Raw genomic sequence first — 22,720 nt, 5'->3', positions numbered from 1 at the left:
AAGTAGCAAAACAAAAAGCCATAATCAAAGAAACACAGGTGCAAAGAGGGGAAGCCATTCAATCTTTTTCTTTTAGGGTTTTCCCCCCTCATCTGTCAGGGAAATGGGCAGGGAAAAGGCTACCTCAGCCCTGGGAGTCAGAACGGTGGCGGAGGCCCTAAAATGTGCAAACTCTGTATCTTACCATCTTCATCTGGGAAATCGGGCAAAGGAAATGACCAGACAAACTCACAACTAGGTAATAAACAGTGTGCCCTTCCCGGAGAGGATGCACACAGCTGTCTGGAATAATGCCTACCATCAACACGGGCTGGCTATGTACCAGGCGCCAGCCTAGCTCACGTGTGATCCTGCTGTACTCAGCACACCAACACTAAGACATGTCAAATGCGTAAACTGAGGCACAGAAGCTCTCCTCCCCCACAGGCTGTTCCACTGAGGAGGTCCCGGTAGGCTCTAAAGTGAAACATCTTAGAAGCCACAAGACTCTAAGCTTTGTACTCAGCAGAGTCCTTCTCAGTCCCAGACCTGGTAGCTGGGCCCCTGTCCCAAGAGCCATGCCTGAAATGGCTCTAAATACTGTAACTGTACATCTGTTAGGTGGACACAACTGAAATGGCCCTGGAAGACAGGCACAGAGCCATGCAGTGAACGGCCTAAACTGGAGAGCTGGGCAGAAGGAGCGCGGAGACCAGAACTCCCTGCCTAAGGGGCTGCCAACTAACAAGTGATTCTTGCTATCGTATCTGAGCCTCTGGTTCTTCTCCCACTGCAGCATCTGCCACAAAACAAAACAAAAGCCAAGCACGGAAGCTAGAGTAAGGTGGCCAGAGAGATGCTCAGTGACTAAGGGCGCTTGCTGCAGACAGAGGCCTGGGGCTCGGTTCCCAGAACCCACATACCAGCTCCTAACTGTCTGTAACTCCAGTTCCCCTGGCACCAGGCATGCACACTCCGCACATTCACCCGTGCAGGCAAAACGCTCCTACATAGAAATAGGTGTGTTCTTTAAGGTATAACGCCAACATGTTGCACACCTATAATCCCCACACTTGGGAAGGGAAAAGCGGGAGAAACAGAAGTTCAGAGTCATCCCCCATCACATAGCGGGTTCCAGGCCAGCAGGACCACTGTGAGTTTCAAAGAAACACAGCATAAGGGTCTGAATTCCATCTCTAGCATCCACATAGAAAGGCTGAGCACGGTAGCATGTGCTGGTAATCACAGCACTGGACAGACAGACATAGACAGGGGAAGCCCTGGGACTTGCTGGCCAGCCAGTTTAGTTGAATCGTGAGGCCAGTTTCAGTGACAGACTCCATCTCAAAAAAAACTGTCAGAGATCAACTGAGGAAGGCATTCAGTGCTGACACCCTTACTCCAGGAGCGCACGCATGAGCACAGACCCACAAAACCAAGCCAAAACATTCTATCCTTGCTGTGAACACCAGTGGTACAAAACCCACCAAAAATCCAGAGGGGGAAGAGCAGAAAAGGAAGCAGGGAAGATTCTCCTGACAGTAACTTCAGGTAGGAAGAGGGGCAGGCACGGTTAAACTTCCTTTGTTATATGAATTGGGTATAACATACACTTTCAACACATAAACGTGTATTAAATGAGATTTTTAAAAAGACTTTTGTGTATGCGATTACTTTACCGGGGTGCTGGACAGTTATTCTGTGAATAACCTAAAGTCATCTAAGGATCAGGAACCTCAGTTGATAAAATGTCCCCATCAGACTGGCTGGGGTAAGCATGTGGCACTTGCTTTTTGATTCAGTGCACTGTAGGTGGTTCCACCCCTGGGCCGATGGCTCTGGGAGGTATAAGGAAGGTAGTTGAGGCCAAGGTGGCAGTAGGAGTGGCGGTGGCAGCGGCGGCCCACACCTTTGATTCCAGAAGAGGCAGGCAGATCTCTTAAGTTTGAGGCCAGTTTGGTCTACAGAGCAAGTTTCAGGGCAGCCAGGGCTACCCTGTCATGAAAACAAAAGCAGGTGGCAGGCGGGGTGGGGAAAGGCAAGGCAGATGAACTGGAGGGAGGCAGAGGACAGTCCACTCTCTGCGATCTCTGTGTCAGCTCCTACTTCCAGATTCCTGACTTAGTAACTGCTCTTACCTCAGTTCCAGATGGGCTATAAGCTGCACAATGAAATAAACCCTTTCCTCCCCAAGTGGCTTTTGGTTGTGGTGTTTATCAGAGCGACAGAAACCTAACAGGAACAGCCTGCATGCACATATGTGTGCCACGTGCATGTCTGATGCCTCCAGAGGGTTCCAGATCATAGATCCCAGAACTGTGGCTCCTCTACAGGAGAACGAAGTGCTCTGAACTACTGAGCCATTCCCTTAGCCCTTCAAACGAGGCTTATTACTTATCTACTTTGAGACAGGGCTGGCTTACAGCCTTAACTTTGGTTTGTTTCTCAACTAGTTTATAACTTAATCACACATTTATTCTATTCTAAGTTCTACTATGTGATTGGTTACCTCTCCTCAGTTTCATGTTACTGTCTCCTTCAGCATGGGGCAAGTCTCCCTTGCCTGACTCTTTAGCAGAATCAATCAATCAATCAGTCATCATCATCATCCTCAGTCTCTCCTTCCCTCGATCCTCCTTTCTCCCTCTCTCTCTCCTGGAACTCCCACCTCCTATTTCTTGCCTCAACTCATTGGTCACAGACGTTTTTATTGACAGGTGATGCTTCCATACAGTTCACAAGAAATCTACCTGCCTCTGCCTTCCACGTGCTGGAATTAAAGGTGTGCACCATTATGGTGGCTCGAATAAGAGTTTTTAAATAGTTTATTTTACTTACTATTTTATGTGCATTAGAGTTTTGTCTGCATGTATGTCTGTGTGAGGGTGTCAAAGCCCCTGGAATAGGAGTGACAGGCAGTTGAGCTGCCATGTGGGTGCTGGGAACTAAACCTGAGTCCTCTGGAGGAGCAGCCAGTGCTCTTAACTGCTGAGCCATCTCTGCAGCCCTCACATGAGTTGTTTTTTTTTTTTTTTTTTTTTTTTTTAAAAACACATGTATGCTACTGTCCATGCACTCTGCTGAGTGGAAGTGATACCCTCAAATGCTATGCTTCAGATGGAGAATCAAGGAACCAGAAAAGGGATCCACCAGGGAAGAGGAGGCCTGAGCCACTGCACACTATGATCTACAAGTTTAAACTCCAGGGCAGTTTGAATCTCAAACACTTTCTTCCCTTGGAGTCATCTATGTGGACACCATGTGCCCACCTGACCAAACCATGCAATTAAGGAACAGGAACTCCAGCAAAAGTCCTGGCTCTGTGGCTCACAGTAGGGCCTCAGGGGGGGCTACTCTAAGTCCCAGGCCATCTATGTACTAAATGAAAGGACACTGGGAAAACCGTGCGGGGCGTGGGGGGGGGGCTCTGCAACACTGAGGAAGTCTTTGTCTTGCCTTCAGGACAGTACTGAAGACCAGGGAGCATGGAGAGCTGGCAGACAACACAGCTGCCCCATGGCCTGCTCACCTTCCTGTCCTACCCACCCCAGGGCAAATCCTCAGGATTAAACTAACCTCAGAGAATGTGGCAATACACGCTGATGTTCAGGTGATGAGCAGGAAGGCACCTGTCTCCCCGAGAACCCATCTTCCCAGAGCACCCCTGCACCTGGGCCGACATGACACGTGCTAACAGCTGGCCAAGGGCTCACAGGCACATGTCGAGGGGCCCACTCTCAGGCAGGTCAGTCCATATACTTGCCTGCGCCCTCTCGGGCCACCTATGTCCTACAGAAGGAAGCACCAACTCCCACGGTTTCTTGAGACTTAGAAGATGGAGATGAGTTACTATAGGAGAGCATTAAAAATGCCTTTCCCAACTAACAGATGCCCGCAACTGGACAGCGTGCAGAGCTTTGGATCACTCGGTTCTTTTTTTTTTTTTTTTTTAAAGATTTGTTTATGTATGTGAGTACACTGTAGCTGTCCTCAGACACATTAGAAGAGAGCATAAGATCTCATTACACATGGTTGTGACCCATTATGTGGTTGCTGGAATTGAACTCAGGGCCTCTGGAAGAGCAGTCCGTGCTCTTAACCACTGAGCCATCTCTCCAGCCCAGATCACTCAGTTTCTAAATGGGATGTCTGTATCAAGGCTCTTCCTGGGCTGACTGTATGAGACAGAGGCCATGGCTGAGTCCGAGAGAACAGTGTCTGTCTTCCAGATGCACACATGGACTCAGAGACCGGAGAACACACCCATGACCTGCACAGGCTCCAAGCATATGTGGTCCCAGTGCTGAAAGAAGGAAGTGGATGCAGGCTCCCACCCCTAAGAAACCATCTACAGTTATTCCCCAGCAGAAGAAAAGTCCATTCTCTCCAGTAGAGTGGTCTGAACTGCACACTTCAGGGCATGCCCCACACCCAGGAGGAGTCGGCCAGCACAAACTCAAGGCTATCTGTGTAGCTGTTTCATCTCATTTTATTTTCTTCGGAATTTTTTCTTATTGATCTTTTACTTGTATATTTTAGTTTCTGTTTTTGTAGAGGTTTGTGAGTTTGTTCCTTTATGTTTTTAGAGAGGCAAGAAAAAGAACATAAAGTTGAGTGGGTAGGGAGGTGGGGAAGACTTGGGAGAAATGGGAAGAGGGGTAAAACATGCCCAAAATATACTGTATGAAAAAAGATTTTTTTCAATTAACCAAACTTCCCTCCTTCACCCATTAACTGTCCCCCATGAATACAGAGACTCACTTGCTATATACTCTGAATGTCACATGTATGTTTTCAGACCACCCCTAACACAGTCCTGTCCCCTGTGGGTGGGAAGCCCCCCAACCAGCACACGCAGCTCACGCTTGAGAAGTGACACAGGCGGTACTTAGGGGCAGCCTGCTTCCCTGATGAGGGAGGTCAAACAGGCACTGACTCTAGAGCCAATGGTGTGAAGGAGGCTCTCCCGAGGTCATATTCTGAAAGCATGGTCCTTTCTAACCCCAAAGCAGGTCTCCCAGTTTTGCCCTGGTTTCAGAAAAGCCAGTTTCATTACTGTCACTCCGGGTGCCCTCTGATACCTCCTGCCCACTGAGCCATCCCCAAAGGGTGGCTGGGCCGGCCCTCTTCTCCCTCCCTCCCCTTTGTTCTCCAGTGTTCTGAGGTCCTAGATGCAACTGGGCCACCTATAGGAGTTAAAGAGATAAATTGGGAACAAATGCACTTTTCGCTGCCTACCAGCACCCCACATGGGTATCCTTTCTCAGAATTCCTAGAACCCTTGTGTGAAAAGTCCTACATAAGCAGCCATGCTCCCAATAGGCCCTCTCCACTGAAATAGCTAACTGTGGGAACTAGAGTCACAGATGTAGATTCCAACCCATTCCTGACCTACAAGTTAGGCCAGCCACTGGGAAAAGCCTAGCTTGGGCACTGCACAAGATAGCAGACCCTGTGGCAAGAATCCTAGCCAGGGTGGAGACTACCCTAAACAATGAGCAAAGTCAGGAGCTCGGGCCAGAGCTTTCATGTCCTTTCCTTATGGCGAGAGAAATCTGAGCAAGGGGGAAATACAATCATAGCATTAACCCCAGGCTGGTCAGGCAAAGACTGTGGCTGAACCCTTTCCTGCTGCCCCCCTGGGCGTTCCCAAAATACCTGGCCCCTCTTGGCCTGAACCAAACAGGAAGAAGCCTGGATCTCTTCCTTCCAGTACCTTTGGGATATCCCTTAACCCACAGGCTGGGTAGGAAGGCGGGCGGAATGGGAACTGCATGAATAAGGCTGGGAACAATCCAGAGAGAGCAGGAATGCTCAAAGGAACTTCTCCCTCTTTCAGGAAACACAAACCCCAGGGAAAAACAAAGGGGCTTCATGCAGCGGACAAAGCTGGGTTCCTGCATACACAATAGCCATGTGGCACACACACATAGACACTTTCAGGCCCACAACCCAAACCGGAAACTGAGCTGGCCCCGTTGCTGCCCCATCCCCCCACAGACATACACCTGGTCGGCATTACACAGTGGGACCCCTAGAGCTGCTCCTCCCAACACCTTCTCTGGGCTTCTGGATGGCCAGGCCTACCCTGAGTCTCCCTTCCCCACTCACTGCCATGAACCCTAGTGTCCCTGCATTCTTCTTTCTAGGATACAGCTCCAGCTGCACCCAGGAGACTCACTTTTCCTTGGGAAGGAGAGAGGCTGGGTTCACACTGGTCCCTCCCATTTCTGAGGGTCAGTTTCCCACTGGTGAGGCTGAGTGACTCAGAGGTCCTGCACGTATCTATCCTCCAGGCCCTGGTAGTGTTTCTTTCATTCCCTGGGGCTAAGGACTGAACAGGTGTTCTCCCTAGAGTAGGATAGGAATTTCAGTGTTTTAAACTGTTCTGGCAGTCGCCTTCTGATAAAACAGAGTAAGCCCTTCTTCACAAGAGAGTAACTGAAGGAAGGTGAAATGTTAGCCCTTAGAGAAGGAAGCTTGGGCCCTTGAAGCACAGGCTCCTGGCAACTCTGTAGGCCAAACAGAAAGACCAAGATGCTGCTATTGCTTTCTGTGGGCAAGGTGGGAACACCACCTTGCAGAACAGATCAACATGGTTAGGCAGATGAAGAATCCGACTGCAGGAAGCACGCAGGGCTGAACACTGGAGAAGGAGTCTGGTTGCTTAGGTTTAACCTTACTTTTTATTTTATTTTTTCTTTTTAGCCTGCTGCCTACAGTGGAAAACTTGGGTTGACAGAAGTGTGAAAGCCAGTGTGGTGGGGGTAAAAAAAAAAAAATGAGTTCCCAGGAAAGGCCTGGAAGGGGAAGGTGAAAGAAGGGGCTTGGAGATTTTCCCGGGCAGAAGGGACAGGGACGGGGTGGGGACAGCAGAGCTGAGGGCTGTTCGTGTATGGGGAACAGCTGGGTCAGTCTTGTGACAACGATCATCAGGGCCTAGGATTTCATGAGGGTGACACAAAGCTTCCAGGCGAGGCAGATGGACAGTGGGGTACTTCCAAACCTCAGTGGGGAAGCTGGTCTGGGGGAGGGCTCAAAACCAAGACAAGTACTTCCTGGGACCATGACTTACACAGAAGATGCCCCATCTGGTATGTGAGTAGGGATGATTTAGGTCACTAATAACACTAATAAACAGAAATTAGGTGTGGAGCCTGCTCAGCCTGTCTTCTCCCTACCCTTGAAAGTCACACACACACACACACACACACACACACACACGCACACGCACACGCACACGCACACGCACACGCACACGCACCTCCCCCCTCCCTCTCTCACTGGTGGCAATCCAGTAAGTTGTTTCATCCTCCCAGAAAGGCAGGGAATCACCCTGGGAGTTGATGAAAACTTCATACTTCCTCCAGGGACAGGGAAGCTCAGAGAACAGTCTCTTCTGGCCTCACCCTCTCTGAACCTAACAAAAAACAAAACAACCCCACCTCATCTCTTCTGAAAAACCTCATCTCTTCTAAAGACCCTGGCTCACTCAAATGCTACCTCCCAATCTCCAGCAGTGACTCCAAGCCATTTACTCAAATCCATGTTAATGAGTTTTTTCTGTCACCTAATTAGTTCACAGTGAACTCTGCCTTGAAAGGAAAGAGAGGAAAACAGGCTGGGAAAAGATCAAAAGGAAGACAGCTGGGAATGTTACAACAAAAGGGCCCAGATCTAATAAAGGTGGAGGGGGGCTCTACTCACAAAAGATCTGGGTACCTCATAAAGCAAAACAGGGTTGTTCAGGTACAGAGGGCCCCAAAGCCTCACACAAGATGGGAACGGGACCTAAATTGAAGGGCTCAAAAAGTGGGCATGCCCTTCCCAACTCCATGTCGGCAGCAACTGGCCTTGGCTCTCCCTGCATTGCCACTAAGGCAGAACTCACCACCTGCTGGTGGGCGTCCCCCTTCAAGCAGAGTTGGAAAAGGAAGCAGATGGACCAGGGCGAGGCCCATCTGTCCAAGCTTGCTAGAAGGTCAACACTGCCACTGGGGTGCCTGTTGCTACTGCCAGCCAGCCTCCACCACACCGAAGGTCGTGGGGCTTCTTGCCAGCAGTGTGCCCCCTAATTAATGTGCCCTACAGCTGCCAGAGTTCAGGGCGCAGGTACCCACAGAAAGAAACATAACTAGGAGCAGTGCATGGCCTGGGGCCCTAGATCCAGGCCCGACCTCCCTGGAGGTCAGTCAGCATCCTCACAGCAGCCGCATGTATGCCTGGGGGTTAGAGGGCACTGGTAGCGCAGAGGGACCATCCAGCGCCTCCCACGCGGCCACAGCTCCCCAGTCCTGCGCCCAGGCCAGGCCCGCGCCCGCCTGGCCACAGAAGCGTGGGGGTGGGTGTGCGTCGGGAGAGGGCGCCGCGGGGAGCGCCACCCTCCAAAGCCTGCAGGAGAGGCCCAGGAAGGCTGCCATCCACTAACCTGAAGCTCAGATCCTCCACCCCTACTGCTGGGTTGGGCAGGGTAGCAGCTAAGATTACGCTCAAGCATCAGCCCCACCTTCAGGACCCACCAAGGTCTTCCGTCGCACCCACCCGGCCGGACCATGCATAGCCAGATGTGGCCCCAGGCCCTCCGGGTCCTTGGCGACTCGGCGCATCAGTCCTTGGAGCGACAACCATCTTCACATCCCAGGTCACGAAGAGAAACACACACACACACAAACCCCAAAAACGTGTCCACTGGCACAGGACTGAACCCACCGGCCCCTTAAAAAGAAGTGTTCCTGTATGAAAAACCTGTACCAAGGCTCTGTAGCCGGTATTAGCAAACCGCAAACCTCAGCTTCATAAGACCCCCGAGTGCCAGAGAGGGGTCGGGCCGGGGCCATAGAGGGCCCCCCTCCACCCGCCACTGGCCAGCGCTGCAAATGCCACTGCGCCTCAGATCCCGCAGCCCCCCGGCTCCGCTCACCCTCGATGGAGATGACGTGCTCCCGGATCTGGTTCTGCAGTGCCAAATCCTCGATTCGCTCGATCAGGTCGTAGATGGCGTAGATGTTAGGGTGTACCGACTCGAAGCGCTGGATTTCGGCCCGGATAGCGGCCGAGTTGGAAGCGCGAACTGCTGGGGGCCCGCCGGCCAGCTGCTGCGAGGGGCCGCCACCCCCGGCTCCGGGCCCCGCGCCGCCGAACTGCCCACCGCCCCCCGCGCCGCCGCCGCCGCTGCCGCCGCCCCCCGGAGCCGCCAGGCTCTGCTGCTGCTGAGGACTCTGGCCCCCGCCCGCCTGGAAGTTCATGGCTCCGGAGGCGCGGGGCCCAAAGCGGGCCCAGCCAGGGCCTGGGGCGGCGCGGCGGCGGCGGCGGCGAGTAGGCGCGCGGGGCTGGCGGGACCCTAACTACGAAGCGCGCGGCACAGGGCTAGCGCATGAGGCCCGGAGCCGAGGCCAAAAGGCGCGGTCGCGCACGCTGGGGCCGCCGCCCGGCGTTTACCGGCGCTGAGATCCCGCCGCCTTGGAGCTGCCTCCAGCGGCAACAACAACGGGACCGGGAGCGCGCGGCCCGGGCCCTCCCCGCGTCATGCGCACACCGCCGCCCCGCCAGCTCCGGCACACGCAGCCAGGCCCCCTCCCAGCCGCCCCCCCCCTCCAGCGCATCGCCCTGCGCCCCGCCCCTCTTTCGCAGGCGCCTCAGCCTCCACCCCCAAGAGCCGCGTGTTGGCCGCGACGCGCCGCCCCACCCACCCGCGTAGGCCCTTCCGCCCGCTCGCCCGCCCCCAAAGCTCCGCGCCTTGAGGGCCTCCCGCCTGGGGACACGACCACGCTGTCCCCCCCACGTCCGGCCAGCTGTCATTTCTACCTCTCTACATCGCTCTAGGATGGTGTAGAATCCTTGGGTCACTCGGAACAGTTCCCTGCGCCTGAGGGTGCTGATAAATGGGACTGATTGGCGGAGAAGCTCGCCCAGGCCCAGCGGCGCCACCCTCTTTTAGTGCTGCACCAGCTCCTCTGTCTACAGGCCTCGAAGTCAGCCCTAGGGATCATGTCAGGGTTCTCTTCCCTGGCTCTCTGCCCGGGTCTTCACTGCTGGCTGCACCGCAGAGACTGGGATGGGCTCCCCGTTCCTATTTTCAGTTCTCCTTGAGTTTCACCCGAGGGCCCCTGCAAGCTTGAAACAACAGTGTCCCAATTCTTTTTTTTTTTTTTTTTTTTGGTTCTTTTTTTCCGGAGCTGGGGACCGAACCCAGGGCCTTGCGCTTCCTAGGTAAGCGCTCTACCACTGAGCTAAATCCCCAGCCCCCAGTGTCCCAATTCTTATCTCCCAGTGACAGCCCTCTCCCAAAAGATACCATACTGAAGAGGGTCCGTTGGTTCATTAAAGAAACTCACCAGAACCTACATGAGTCTCATAATTTTTCTTGTCCTATCCCCTTGTCTTATCTTGTGCCCTTTCTAGGGCCAGAGATCGCCCTTCAATGTCCCAGTTCTTCTGTATTCCCATTATCAAAGTTGTCTTCAGCTGTGTTAACCCACATCCCAACACAGATCCTCGAACCTCCATGAGGTGGCATGTGCAAGAGAATGACCCTGTGGAATAAATCTGCTAGAGGATGCCAGGTGTCAGGATGTACACATTATCCCAGCACAGGGGTCACAGAATAGGAGGATTAGTTCAAGGACAGCCTGGGCTACATGGAGTTCAAAGTCAACCTGGGCTATATAAGACCGTCTTTAAAAACCGAACCAGCTGAATATGAGTACATGTCTAAAGTCACGGTGTTAGGAAGGCAGAGCCTAGATCACCAACCCTGTCTCAAAAATGAAAAGCATCCCCTGGGTTCGGTCCCCAGCTCCAAAAAAAAAAAAAAATGAAAAGCATCACTGGGTAGTAGTGAGTGAGGTACACACTTTTAATCCCGGCAGGGGCAGGGGCAGGGGCAGGGGCAGGGGCAGGGGCAGAGGCAGAGGCAGAGGCAGAGGCAGAGGCAGAGGCAGAGGCAGAGGCAGCAGATCCTTGAGCTCAAGGCCAGCCAGGTCTACAGAATGAGTTCCACAACAGCCAGGGCTACACAGAAAAACCCTGTCTCGAGAAAAAAAAAGTCGTATTATGTCTGAAATAATTATTATGCTATGCCAGGCATAAATGTTTCAAGGTTTCTATAACTGTCATCTAACTTTGATGTAAATTATGGTCTCTTTGTGGTTTTTGCCTTTTAACTCTGTACCCCTGAGCTTGGACACCAACAGACTTCAGTAACGCAAACCAACTCTTGGTCTGACCATCAATAAAAACGTAAAACTTTTAATTAGCATAGTAGTCGATACTATCTTAAGTGGATGATTTCACCATTGATATATGCCCTGCACTCCCCTCTCTCTTTTGGTCCTAGGGTTGGACTGCAGGAACTAATTAACCATGCTGGCCAAATGCTCTACACATAGCTATGTATGTGCACGGTGTTTTCTCTGTGTGAATACATGTGTATTATGTACAGACAAGTAGTGGATGCCTGCGGAGGTCAGGATCCTCTGGAATCGGAGTCACAGATACTCTTTTGAGTTGCCATGTGGTGTAGTGAGAAATAAGCCTAAGTCCTCTGAAAGAACAGCCATGCTCTAAGCAGATGAGCCCTCTCTCCAGCCCGCATGTATCTTTTTTACACTCATTTCTACTTCAAAGGTCAACTTGGACTTCTTCCCAAAATAATATTGACCATTAGTTGACTTTTTACCCACCTTCCTACATTTCTCCTAGTTCCCAAAGGATCAGATGCAAACTGATCAATAATTCTAGGACCCCTCAGACTATTGAATGATTCACACTTCTATCTGTGTGACTTTAGGAATGTCTTGTCAACTTCCTGGTCTTAATCTGAAAACTGAAGGAGTTAAACAGAAAATACAGCTTTTTTCATAAAAAATTATAGTTTTTGTACTTTACAATTCTAAAACTAATACTAATACTCTGGCCAGGTGGTGCAGATGTGTGCTTTCAATCCCAGCACTGAGGAGGCAGAGGTAGGTGGGTTTCTGTGAGTTCAAGGCCAGCCTGCTCTACATCAAGAGTTCCAGGACAGCCAGGGCTACATATAGAAACCCCATCCTGAAAAACAAAAACAAAACTTCAAACAAACCCACACACCCATAGCGTCTCTGTTAGATGCTTAGATAGAATTGGCAGGAAGAAGTTCTCCTAGAACTTCTTTTTTTTATTATTTTTTTATTTTTTAATGTTTGATTTATTTTTCGAATATCTGATACACGTATCCATATTTGATACAACGTATCTATCCCCCCATCTCTCCCCAGACTTCCTAACCTATCTCCCTCCCAACTCCATGCTGTCTTCTCATCGTTGTTATTCATAATAAGCCCATCCACTCTGAACACGCACGTGGCCAGCTTAACAGTAGCTGAATCCTTGAAGAAAAGGTGTCTCTTCCTCTTGGCAGACGTCATCAGCTGCTTGTAGCTCCTGTGCCAGTGGCGACGACCTTGGAGCCCTCCCACCACCCACAATTGATTTTTTTTTTTTTAAACTGCGCCACTACTCGGGGAGAGTGATGGATCTTGACAGGATGAACTGAAGGCACTGAGGCAGCAGCCCTGAGACGGCTCCTCCTCAGAGCCATGCACGCTGCCTCAGCTGCCCCCGGCTCTGGTGCACTGGCTTTGGTCAGCCTTCCCTAAGAGAGTGATCATTAATGCACGGCTGGCTTTCTCCCACTCATTGTGTAGGCAATGGTCATTCTTTGTCACCTCCATGGGTGACATATGTCACCTCCATCAAGCCTACAGAGCAAGGGTGGTCAGAGAAAGGGAACAACTCTAAAAGGGCTTTACAGAGTAAGGGTCCCAGAAACCTGAGGAAACACCCTGAGTGATGGTCCTTGCTGTTCACTCCCCGCACTCAGATCCAGTTGGCGCTACGCCACAAGTCGGAGATAGAGCACCACCGCAACAGATTCGCCTTCGTGCCAAACGCAGAGGCCACTACGAGTTCCCGGTGGTGGACGACCTGTCTTCCGGTGACACTAAGGAGCGACACCGAGTGTACCGCAGGGCACAAATGCAGATTGACAAGATCCTGGACCCTGCAGCCAGTGTGCCCTCTGTGTTCATAGAGCCCAGGAAGAGGTTGGCTGGGGCCCTAGGGACATGGCGGACAGGCAGACTAGACACGGGGCAGGAAGGAGGCTAGAGCCTAGGACAGAAACCCTGGTCAACTTCAGGCGACAGTGAGTTGAAGAGGCTTCTGTAGAGGTAGGCAGGCATGCAGGCAGTGTGCTCGCTCCTGGATCATCACGGCAGTGTGGCGGGTCTCCATGTTTGTTTTCCCACCGCCTCCATGTTTGGTTCCACCTTCCCATCTGCCAGCTCCTGCCCCATGTGTAGGTGTGCTTTCTGTAAACACTGGGTGTGGATCAATAGCTCAGGGGTTCAGAGCAGTAGCTGCTCTTTCACAGGACCTAGGTTCGATCCACAGCACCTCCGTGGTGACTCTCGACCATCTGTAACTCCAGTGCCAGGGGATCCAATGCTCTCTTCTGGCCTCCGTGGACCAGACAACACCTGGGTTCATCTGCTCAAAGGAGCCTGCAGGTGATGCTTGTTTTCCAGCCATTGAGTTCCAGCCCCAGTTGAATTCTCTGTAGAGAGTTTGGTTTTCCTTGGATGCCTTATTCCTCTTCATTGATGACCAACACCAGGCTTCCCTTGTGGTGTCCTGGACCCTCCTTTTGGGTTTAACTGTCATTTAGTGTCCAAACCAGATGCTCCCTATCTGGGATGAGTTGGTTGTTGTCCATGTCTGGATCAATCAGTCTCGAAGCAGAATGGGATCAGCAGACATGGTGTTTTCTTACTGTCAATAGTCTTCTCCGCCTTTTGGTGTTTACGCCGGTGGGAAGTTGACTGGATCTCTGTAGTGTGTGCACCTTGAAGTCTGATTTGTGGCTGCTTAGGCTGCCTCAGTGAAGATGTCCACCCCCCGGGTCTGAAATCTGTTTTACAGTTGAGCTCACTGTCACTTAAAGGCTCCCTGTGAGACCTTGGCTGCATTTCATGAGACTTGAAGCTTGCTTGGTAGGTCTCAGCTTTTATCTTCTACTACAGTGGATTCTTAGTGTTGGAACTCTCCTAGAACTTCTTAAAGGGGAAAAGCTCCAAAGTGTTGCCCAGGCACCAGCACCTGCCTGCTTTAACATTCATCGATTGTCTGCCTACATATCTATTCCTCTATTAGTGTATGTATCGGTGAAGGCATGGAAAACATTATATGTTCAGTATCTTGCACAATACCTAGCATATAAAACATATATATTTAAATATAGCATAAATGAAGAAATACGAAAAAACTAGAGACAAGTTAGTTACTTACTTTATAAACCCAAACTGATGTGCCCAGGGCAACATTTGATCTGGTCTTAATCTAAAAACTGAAGTAGTTAAACAGAATCACCATCCATAGAAGACCAGAGTAGAGTATTTTTAATTCAGACTGGGCTTAATTGGGCTGGAGAGATGGCCCAGAGGTTAAGAGCACTGACTGTACCTGTTACGGTTGCTGCTCTTGCAGAAGACCCTGATTCAGTTCCCAACATCTACATGGCTCCTAAAAACTGCCTATCACTCTAGGCAAACACCCATGCAAATATAATATACAAACCCCCTTTTAAAAGAATAATTAGAGGCTTGTACTGCAAGCATAAGGACCTCAATTTGACTCCTCAGTATTCATGTCAAAAGCCAGGCATGGGAGCCTCTGCCTGTAACCTTAGCATAAGGGAGCAGAGACCAGTCCTGTATGTGTACACTCACATGTATGCATCACACACACACATACATGCATGCGTAAACTCCCAAGTAAAAGCTGGTCTGTAAAACCGGGGATTCAAGATTTCTGTAGTTACTGGAGTCAAGGAAAAATCTACAGAGATTAGCTACCACAAATCCATCGCTATATGCAGAAACACTTTTTTTAGGGGTGGGGGGAATAAGACAGGGTCTCTCTAGGTGGCCAAAGGTAGTCTCAAACCTCCTAATCATTACCTCAACCTCCCAGTGCTGGGGATTACAGGGCTATGCCACTATACTTCCAATTTCTCAGTTTAGGTTTTGGTGAAGCCGATGCTTTAATACTAGGCGAGCAAAATATAGTGACATATATTTTACAGAGCTGTCATACTTATTTAATAAAACATTACGTTTCTTCTTTCCAACTGACCTAGAAGAATTATACTTGTTCAGAGATTAAATAACCCACCAGACATTTTATAGCTGATGAGTCTACGTGAGACCTCAGGATGTATGCTCTATTCCAAGGTCTATGCCACTTTTACAATCTCATAGGGACACAGTGGAGGTCAGGCAGGAAAAGAGACAGCCGGGGTCAGGCACTCTTCCCTAGCAAGTGGCACAGGCAATTCACGCCTCCTCGGCTAGAGTCAGTTTAGAAAACCAAGCTGCTTTCTGACGTCCACTGTGATACAGGCTAGACTGGGGTAGTAGTGGCCACCTGCGCTCCCCAAAGCCTTCATCACTGTATCACCAACGCGGATGCTCTGACGTGCTGCAGACTGACGTTGGTGTCAGGAGTGACAGATGCTTCAGTAGCTGGCGGCGGAAATAGAGTTTCTTGCTGCGCTGCTGACCAAACTTCTATGGACAAGAAAAACCCCTGGGTCCTCTCTGAGGGGGAGGGCGGGGAGTGGGGACGCGTGGGCATCGAAGATCTACCGGTACCGGGAACATCTGGTCCATTCCGGCACGTGGGTTAACAGGGCGGAGGGCGGGAACTAAACAGGGCGAACTACAATCCCCACAATGCTCCCGGGCCGCGGCAGCAGGGAAGGAGAGGGACCTCAGGTGTCTGCGACCTCGGTGCCTTCGGCCCGGAAGTGCCCGAGGAGCCGAAATGGAGCTGGTGGAGCTGGGCGGTGAGTCTCTGTGCGTGGCCGCGCCCACCCGGTCGCCCCAGGCCACAGCTGGGACCTGCTTGCCCCGCCCCGAGATCGCTGGTGCCCTCCAGTAGCTCTGGGGGGCGGGCAGATGGGAGGAGTGATGGAGCAGTCGGGGGTGGGGAAGGCTAAATCTAGGCTCGCCCCGAGAGATCAAGGGTCTGGAGGCCTCTGGGTTTGGCACCCAGGAGGTGCTGAGTCGGATTGCTGCGGAATGGGCTTTGAGTGGACCCGGAGAAGGGGCCGAGCTGAGTAGGCAGCTGAGCTCCGTAGACTCCAGATTGGCCAAGGGCGGAGTTTGACGTTTGGGGTTGTCTAGGAAGCTTTGGAAAGCGGTCTGTGTTGTGGGTGAGGTTTGGGTAGATGGTAAGGGGGAAGTCAGGGAGGTATAGAGACTCTTCTGTCGGAGAAACTTAGGCGACAGGGCGTCAGATGAGCTTTGCTATAAATAGGTGAAGGAGTGAACTTTGGGATGAAGTGGACCAAAGAATAGGTAAGCTTTTGGGTAAAGTTTGATGAAGGTTAAATTTAAGGAGAGGGTTGGTTAGAAAAGCAAGGCCCTTTCTTTATTTTATTTATGAGCACACTGTAGCTGTCTTCAGAAACACCAGAAGAGGGCATCAGAACTCATTACAGATGGTTGCGAGCCACCATGTGGTTGCTGGGAATTGAACTCAGGACCTCTGGAAAGGCAACTGACTAGTGCTCGTAACCACTGTGCCATCTCTCCAGCCCAAGGCCCTTTCTTGAATGTATGGTTTGGGTTAATCAGGAGCTGAATGAAGGTCTAGAACTCAGATAGCAAAGTTAGGTCTTGGAACCTGGTGATGGAAAGGGACATACCCAAAAGGCAAGTTTGGAACTACAGGATGCTGGACCAGTCCTTATCCTGAGTGGGCAAGAATGTAGACTAACTCGGACAGTTGAAGTTGGGATGACTCCTGACCAGAAAGCAGCCCCTCACCAATTCTTTGTTCCTCTCTAGCTCCTTAGCACCTCTGGCAACACAGGTGCCATGGCCTTGATTGAAGGCGTAGGGGATGAGGTGACTGTCCTTTTTTCGGTGCTTGCCTGCCTTCTGGTGCTGGCCCTTGCCTGGGTCTCAACACATACGACTGAGAGTACAGATCCCCTACCACAGTCGTCAGGGACCACAACACCAGCACAGCCCAGTGAAGCCATGACAGCCATTGATAGCATCAGAGAGGAGGCCCCAGGAGCTGAGAGTCCCAGCCTGAGGCACAGAGGTCCATCTGCACAGCCAGAGCCTGAGGCAGGGGTCACAGCATCAACACCTCCAGACTCTCCACAGGAACCCTTACTGCTACGGTTGAAATTTCTCAATGACTCTGAACAGGTGGCCAGGGCCTGGCCTCAGGACACCATTGGCTCCTTGAAAAGGTAAGCCTGGAAAAGGGTGAGAACAAAATGCTAAAAATGGGGTGGGTGACTATTGAAGGGCCACCATATGAAATTCTCCCTCATTTTTCTGTTTGAGAAAACTGTCTCCTCACATTACATGCCATACTTGTTAACCTGTTCCAATCAGCCCCTCAGAGGCCTGGATCTGGGTGGTCCGATGTAGGGCAGGGGTGAAAGTTGGGATTGATTCTCTGAACAAAGGACCAGGATTGCCTGAGGCCTGCTTTCTTACCCAGGTCCCTCTCTCCTCAGAACCCAGTTTCCAGGCCGGGAACAGCAGGTTCGACTCATCTACCAAGGCCAACTGCTAGGAGACGACACCCAGACACTGGGCAGTCTCCACCTTCCCCCCAACTGCGTTCTCCACTGCCACGTGTCCACGAGAGTCGGTCCCCCGCATCCTCCCTGCCCACCGGGGTCAGAGCCCGGCCCCTCCGGGCTGGAAATCGGCAGCCTTCTGTTGCCCCTGCTGCTTCTGCTGCTGCTCCTGCTCTGGTACTGCCAGATCCAGTACCGGCCCTTCTTTCCCCTGACCGCTACCTTGGGCCTGGCCGGCTTCACCCTGCTCCTCAGTCTCCTGGCCTTTGCCATGTATCGCCCGTAGTGCCTCCACGGGCTTTTGGCAGTGTCGCCGTCCCCTCTGGACCTCATTCCCCAAGGCGCAAAGGGAGCTGCTGTCTGCCCAGGCCCACCTCACCCGCTGCCTGTCTTTTCCCACTACCCTGGAGCCCAGCCTTGCGCAGCAGAGGACTCCAGGTGTTAGCGGAGGCCACCCCATGTGATCTTCATAGCTCTGGGCCATCTCCTGGGGCTGCTGGCCCTCAGCCTTCTCTGACAGTGGGCTCTTCTGAATCAGGCACCTGCTGCCGCTGCCTTGGCCTGGCACAGAGCCAGACCACCCCAATGGGCCCATCTTAGTGTGCTGACAGAGGATCTAGATACATCTAGTTTCAAAGAGCTGCCTAGGCTGAATTGGAAACTGGTGAAGACTGGCGAAGGGGAACTGAGGGGGGCAGAGTTGTTTTTCTGGAATTTGTGCAGATTAAAGAAACTGTGATGTTTTCACACCTAGTGTGTCTGTGTGGGGCTTGAGGGTGGGGAGCCCTTGTCCTAGGAAAATGGGACCTGCCCTAGATCCTGTGTTCGCAAGCTACCCCAGGGCTGGACAGCGGACCGCGGCTCTTTGCATCTTTCACCACAAGTTCTGTGGCCCCGCCCCCGCGACATGCTCACTTCCCGGAAGCGGAGGGCGGGGCTCGAGACTCCTCTACTCGCAGCGCCTGCCGGGAGCCACGTCTCCCCTTCCCTAGCGCCGGGCTGCGATTGGTGTCTGGGGACGATCCGGGGGCTGCTGGGAAGATGGCGGACTCAGTGGCCCGCTGATGAGGAGGCCCCGGGGGGAGCCCGGCTCCCGGGCCCCGAGACCTGCTGAGAGAGTGACCTACGCGGGGTCCGGGGAGTCATGTAGGGTGGCGCCTGCGGGGCGGACCTCGGTTGGGCGGCGGGAGCTCGTGTTAGTGGTGGAGGCCACGGACTGCTAGCCTCTTGGGGCCGGGACAGGGTGTGGGGGCCCCTCCCGCGGACAGCATCAGCTCCGCGCCTTGGCAGACGGCTCACTCGGGCTCGGCGCGCGCCCTGCGAGGTTGCGCTGTGTTCTCATTTCACTAGTGAGGAGGCTTAGGCAGAGAGGCGAAGACATTAGTCCAAGGTCACGCAGCTGGTAAGTGGGAGCGCCCAGCATGGGACCCAGCACCGGCCCGCTGCAGAGCCTGCGTTCCACCCACCCCGCCGCCGCCTCCTGCGGGAGGGGGAGGTGGTCGGCAGGGCTCGTCGCCGGGACCACCGGGGCTCCAGGCTGGGTGCGACCACTAGCCCTTTGAATGACCTCGGGCTTAACCTCTCCGCCGCTCTGGGCCTTGTTTCTCCACCTGTGAAATGAGGTAATGCCAGCCCTGCTACTCCTCATCAGCGTGGTGCACGGAGCATCGAAGGAGATATGCATGTGAAATGTGAATAGAGTTGCACTGAGCACATTTAAAGAATTAGGGCTTCTACTTCAAGGAATATGGGGGGAGAGGGGCAGGATGGAACCAGAATACCAGAGCAGTCACAGGGGCTTTTTTTTTTTTTACCTCAGGCCCTTTGGATGGGGAGTCGGGTAAGGACTAGATAGCATATTTCCCCTTGGAGGAAACCTCACCCGGTTTTCTGGGCCACCCCCTCAGGGTCTCCACCACCCAGCTCCATGCTTCGAATCCTGCTCTCTGCCCAGACTTCCCCTGCTCGGCTGTCTGGTTTGCTGCTCATCCCGCCAGTACAGCCCTGTTGTTTGGGACCCAGCAAGTCCGGGGACCGGCCTTTTGGAGGAGGCCCTGTGCAAGGCCTTCAACGGCTTCTGGAGCAGGCACGGAGCCCTGGGGAGCTGCTGCGATGGCTGAGTCAGAACCCCACCAAGGTTCGAGCTCATCACTACCCTGTGGCACTTCGTCGTCTGGGCCAGCTCTTGGTGTCTCAACCTAGGCCCTCTCCTGTGGAGCAGGCCACGCTGCAGGACTTGAGTCAGCTCATCATCCGAAACTGCCCCTCCTTTGACGTTCACACCATCCATGTGTGTCTACACCTTGCAGTCTTACTTGGTGAGGAGCGTATTGGAAGGTGTGGGTGTTGAGGGAAGAGTGAAGGAAGAGAGAGCTTAGAGGACTCAAGCCATTGATAACTCTCAGATTCCCATCCTGTAGTGGCACCTCCCCAAGCACACTTGCTGATTTCTCTCTTGTATCCATGGGAGATGTCCAAGTCAAGCAGCATCTTTCTAACTGCAGGGTACTCGGTTCTTTCTAATACAGTGCCCTCGGAAGCCACAGAGGCAGAGTTTGCTGTATTTGCCGCAAGATGACTTGTATAAGGCTTTCCCCATACAGTGTTGATACATCATGTTCACATGATACCATATCACTCCACTGAAATAGCTGTATTTTCCCATTCAAGAAACGATGACAAGGAATTTAGGAACTCCTTCATTCCACTTGGCAAGATGGCACACCCCAGCTCACTCACCAGGATGGTCTTTGTCCCTCTCCCTCCCAGGCTTCCCATCAGATGGACCACTCCTGTGTGCCCTCGAGCAGGAGCGAAGGTCACGTGTCCCTCCAAAACCACCCTCCCCACGTCAGCCTGCCATCTACGGTGGTCAAAGGTTGGAAGCGGCCCTGAGCTGCCCCCGTTTCCTGCGGTACCCTCGTCAGCATCTGATCAGAAGCCTGGCAGGTGCCGAGGGGTAAAAGCAAAAGGGAGGCAAGGGATGAGAGGAAGCCACTGGGATGAAGCACCTGGGCTGGCCTGCACTCCAGCCCTCAGGAGTCTTCCTTGAAGGCACAGTATGACAGGCTGTTCTTCACAGAGGCAAGGCCAGAAGAACTGACTCCTCACGTAATGGTGCTTCTGGCGCAGCACCTGGCTCGGCACCGGTTGCGGGAACCCCAACTTCTGGAAGCCATTGCTCATTTCCTGGTGGTTCAGGAAGCCCAGCTCAACAGCAAGGTGGGCTGGCCTCCCACCTTCCATGTCTCTTGCTCACTGGTTGTCCGACTCTCATATCAGTAGAGTCTAAAGCTCCTGCATAGCTGCCTAGCTCTGCTTAGTCCTGTGAGCCATAGCCCCGCAGTTATGTCCCTACTGTAGTATGTGGCTCAGGACACTGCTTAAGCTGCAGAATTTGGGGCGGATGCTGATACGGAGGGCGTTCTGCCTTGAAAGCCGTTACTGACTGAACCAGGCCTCCTTGAGCTTGTACCCATTGAACGTGGCAGAGAGCTTGGTGTGGTGCCTTTGATCCTGACAGAGGCAGTAGCAGGTAGCTCTCTGGGTTTGAGGCCAACCTGGTCTGTATAGCAAATTCCAGAGACCCTGCCTCAAATGGGAGAGAAGACAACACAGGGCGGTGCTCCCTGCTGGACAGTGCTGCCTGTTTCTGCAGGTGGTACAGAAGTTGGTCCTGCCCTTTGGGAGGTTGAACTACTTGCCCCTGGAGCAACAGTTTATGCCCTGTCTTGAGAGGATCCTGGCTCGGGAAGCAGGGGTGGCACCCTTGGCCACAGTCAACATCTTGATGTCACTGTGCCAGCTGCAGCGCTTGCCCTTCAGAGCCCTGCAGTTTGTCTTCTCCCCCAGCTTCATCAGCCACATCAATGGTATGCAGACAGAGCGGCTGGTGAGGGCTAGGGCTGTAGGGCAGAGGCATCCCCAGGTGTCAGCCGCCCAGTGTCCCCCAGTCCCTGCTTCCCTACAGGCACCCCTCCTTCTCTGATTGTGCGACGCTACCTCTCTCTACTCGACACGGCTGTGGAGCTTGAACTCCCAGGATACCGAGGCCCCCGCCTCCCCCAAAGGCAGAGAGTGCCCATCTTCCCACAGCCCCTCATCACTGACCGCGCCCGCTGCAAATACAGGTGGGCTAGGGGATGGGCAGCCCTAGGAGCAGAGTAGGAAAGCCAAAGCCAGTGTTTCCTAACGGAAGAATACCTTTCCTCTACCGCTGCCCTTTCCTTTCAGTCACAAGGACATGGTAGCTGAGGGGCTGCGCCAGCTGTTAGGGGAAGAAAAATACCGTCAGGACCTGACTGTACCACCCGGCTACTGCACAGGTAAGGTATACATGGGTGTGGGCGGTCAACATAAAGCTGTAGCAAGGCTAAGGCTTGTCTGCCCTGCAGACTTCCTACTCTGTGTGGGAGGTTCTGGTGCTGTGCTACCTATGAGGACACAGGACCCCTTCCTGCCCTACCCACCACGGCCCTGCCAACAGGACCAGGCTAACTCTAATTCCACAACCCAAGACCCTACCCAAAGGTAAGGAGAATGAAATGGGGTTAGGGGGTCTTGGCTGCTGGTCCAACAGCAACCTGAGGCAAGCCCACTGCTCTCCAGGGTGGTGCTGATGCTGCGAGAACGCTGGCATTTCTGCCGTGATGGCAGGGTGCTGCTGGGCTCTCGGGCTCTGAGGGAGCGGCACCTGGGCCTAATGGGCTACCAACTCCTGCCGGTGAGAAATTCTGTCCCACCCTTTCCATGTGTGTTCTTATAAACAACCCACTGCAGCCTGTCTTCTCCCCACAGCTGCCATTTGAAGAACTGGAGTCTCAGAGAGGCCTGCCCCAGCTCAAGAGCTACCTGAGGCAGAAGCTTCAGGCCTTAGGTCTTCGCTGGGGACCTGAGGGTGGGTGAGGGAGTACACACAGTACACACGGGGCACAGGATGGATCCCCTATGGGGAGGAGGGTGGACAGTTTGCACTTTGGCTCCCTGTTATTTTTTTCATTAAAATCCCTTTCCTTCCTGATGATGAATCTCGTTTCTGGGATAAGGAACAGAGCTGGGCCACCACCTCTTTCCATTCATGACGCCTACCACCAAAGA

At 52.9% G+C, this 22,720-nt stretch overlaps 3 protein-coding genes across 9 annotated transcripts in view; 2 read left to right on the top strand and 1 right to left on the bottom strand.

Moving 5' to 3' along the window:
- Agap3 (ArfGAP with GTPase domain, ankyrin repeat and PH domain 3) overlaps window positions 1-9,514 on the bottom strand; it is a 50,577-nt gene extending 41,063 nt beyond the window's left edge. For 2 of the 3 annotated variants that reach the window (XM_032907141.1, XM_032907139.1), the window contains exon 1: window positions 8,900-9,514. In XM_032907141.1, coding sequence (XP_032763032.1) covers window positions 8,900-9,224 — 325 coding nt within the window. In that variant the 5' untranslated portion in view covers window positions 9,225-9,514. The remainder of the gene's footprint in view (window positions 1-8,899) is intronic. The other variant, XM_032907137.1, reaches the window with a different exon arrangement.
- A 6,204-nt stretch (window positions 9,515-15,718) lies between these two features.
- Tmub1 (transmembrane and ubiquitin like domain containing 1) lies at window positions 15,719-18,372 on the top strand. 2 transcript variants are annotated; one of them, XM_032907134.1, is made up of 3 exons: window positions 15,719-15,862; window positions 16,869-17,284; window positions 17,558-18,372. In XM_032907134.1, exons 2-3 carry the CDS (start codon window positions 16,899-16,901, stop codon window positions 17,907-17,909), a joined length of 738 nt encoding a protein of 245 aa, XP_032763025.1. In that variant the 5' UTR covers window positions 15,719-15,862; window positions 16,869-16,898; the 3' UTR covers window positions 17,910-18,372. The 2 variants fall into 2 exon arrangements, with proteins under 2 accessions (XP_032763025.1, XP_032763026.1); XM_032907135.1 differs by lacking the exon at window positions 15,719-15,862 and adding an exon at window positions 15,917-16,376.
- Window positions 18,373-18,581: 209 nt separating this feature from the next.
- Window positions 18,582-22,643, top strand: Fastk (Fas activated serine/threonine kinase). 4 transcript variants are annotated; one of them, XM_032907127.1, is made up of 10 exons: window positions 18,582-18,769; window positions 19,531-19,941; window positions 20,393-20,572; window positions 20,706-20,845; window positions 21,282-21,495; window positions 21,594-21,753; window positions 21,857-21,948; window positions 22,018-22,153; window positions 22,232-22,346; window positions 22,421-22,643. In XM_032907127.1, exons 1-10 carry the CDS (start codon window positions 18,688-18,690, stop codon window positions 22,526-22,528), a joined length of 1,638 nt encoding a protein of 545 aa, XP_032763018.1. In that variant the 5' UTR covers window positions 18,582-18,687; the 3' UTR covers window positions 22,529-22,643. The 4 variants fall into 4 exon arrangements, with proteins under 4 accessions (XP_032763018.1, XP_032763020.1, XP_032763021.1 ...); XM_032907129.1 differs by having other exon boundaries at window positions 18,594-18,769; window positions 19,443-19,941; XM_032907130.1 differs by having other exon boundaries at window positions 18,594-19,025.
- Window positions 22,644-22,720: the final 77 nt, after the last annotated feature.

Source organism: Rattus rattus, chromosome 6 (genome assembly GCF_011064425.1).
Source record: "Rattus rattus isolate New Zealand chromosome 6, Rrattus_CSIRO_v1, whole genome shotgun sequence".
In the NCBI taxonomy this organism is placed as follows: domain Eukaryota; kingdom Metazoa; phylum Chordata; class Mammalia; order Rodentia; family Muridae; genus Rattus; species Rattus rattus.
The sequence above is the reverse complement of the archived record's forward strand: the minus strand, read 5'-3'. Positions and strand labels throughout refer to the sequence as shown.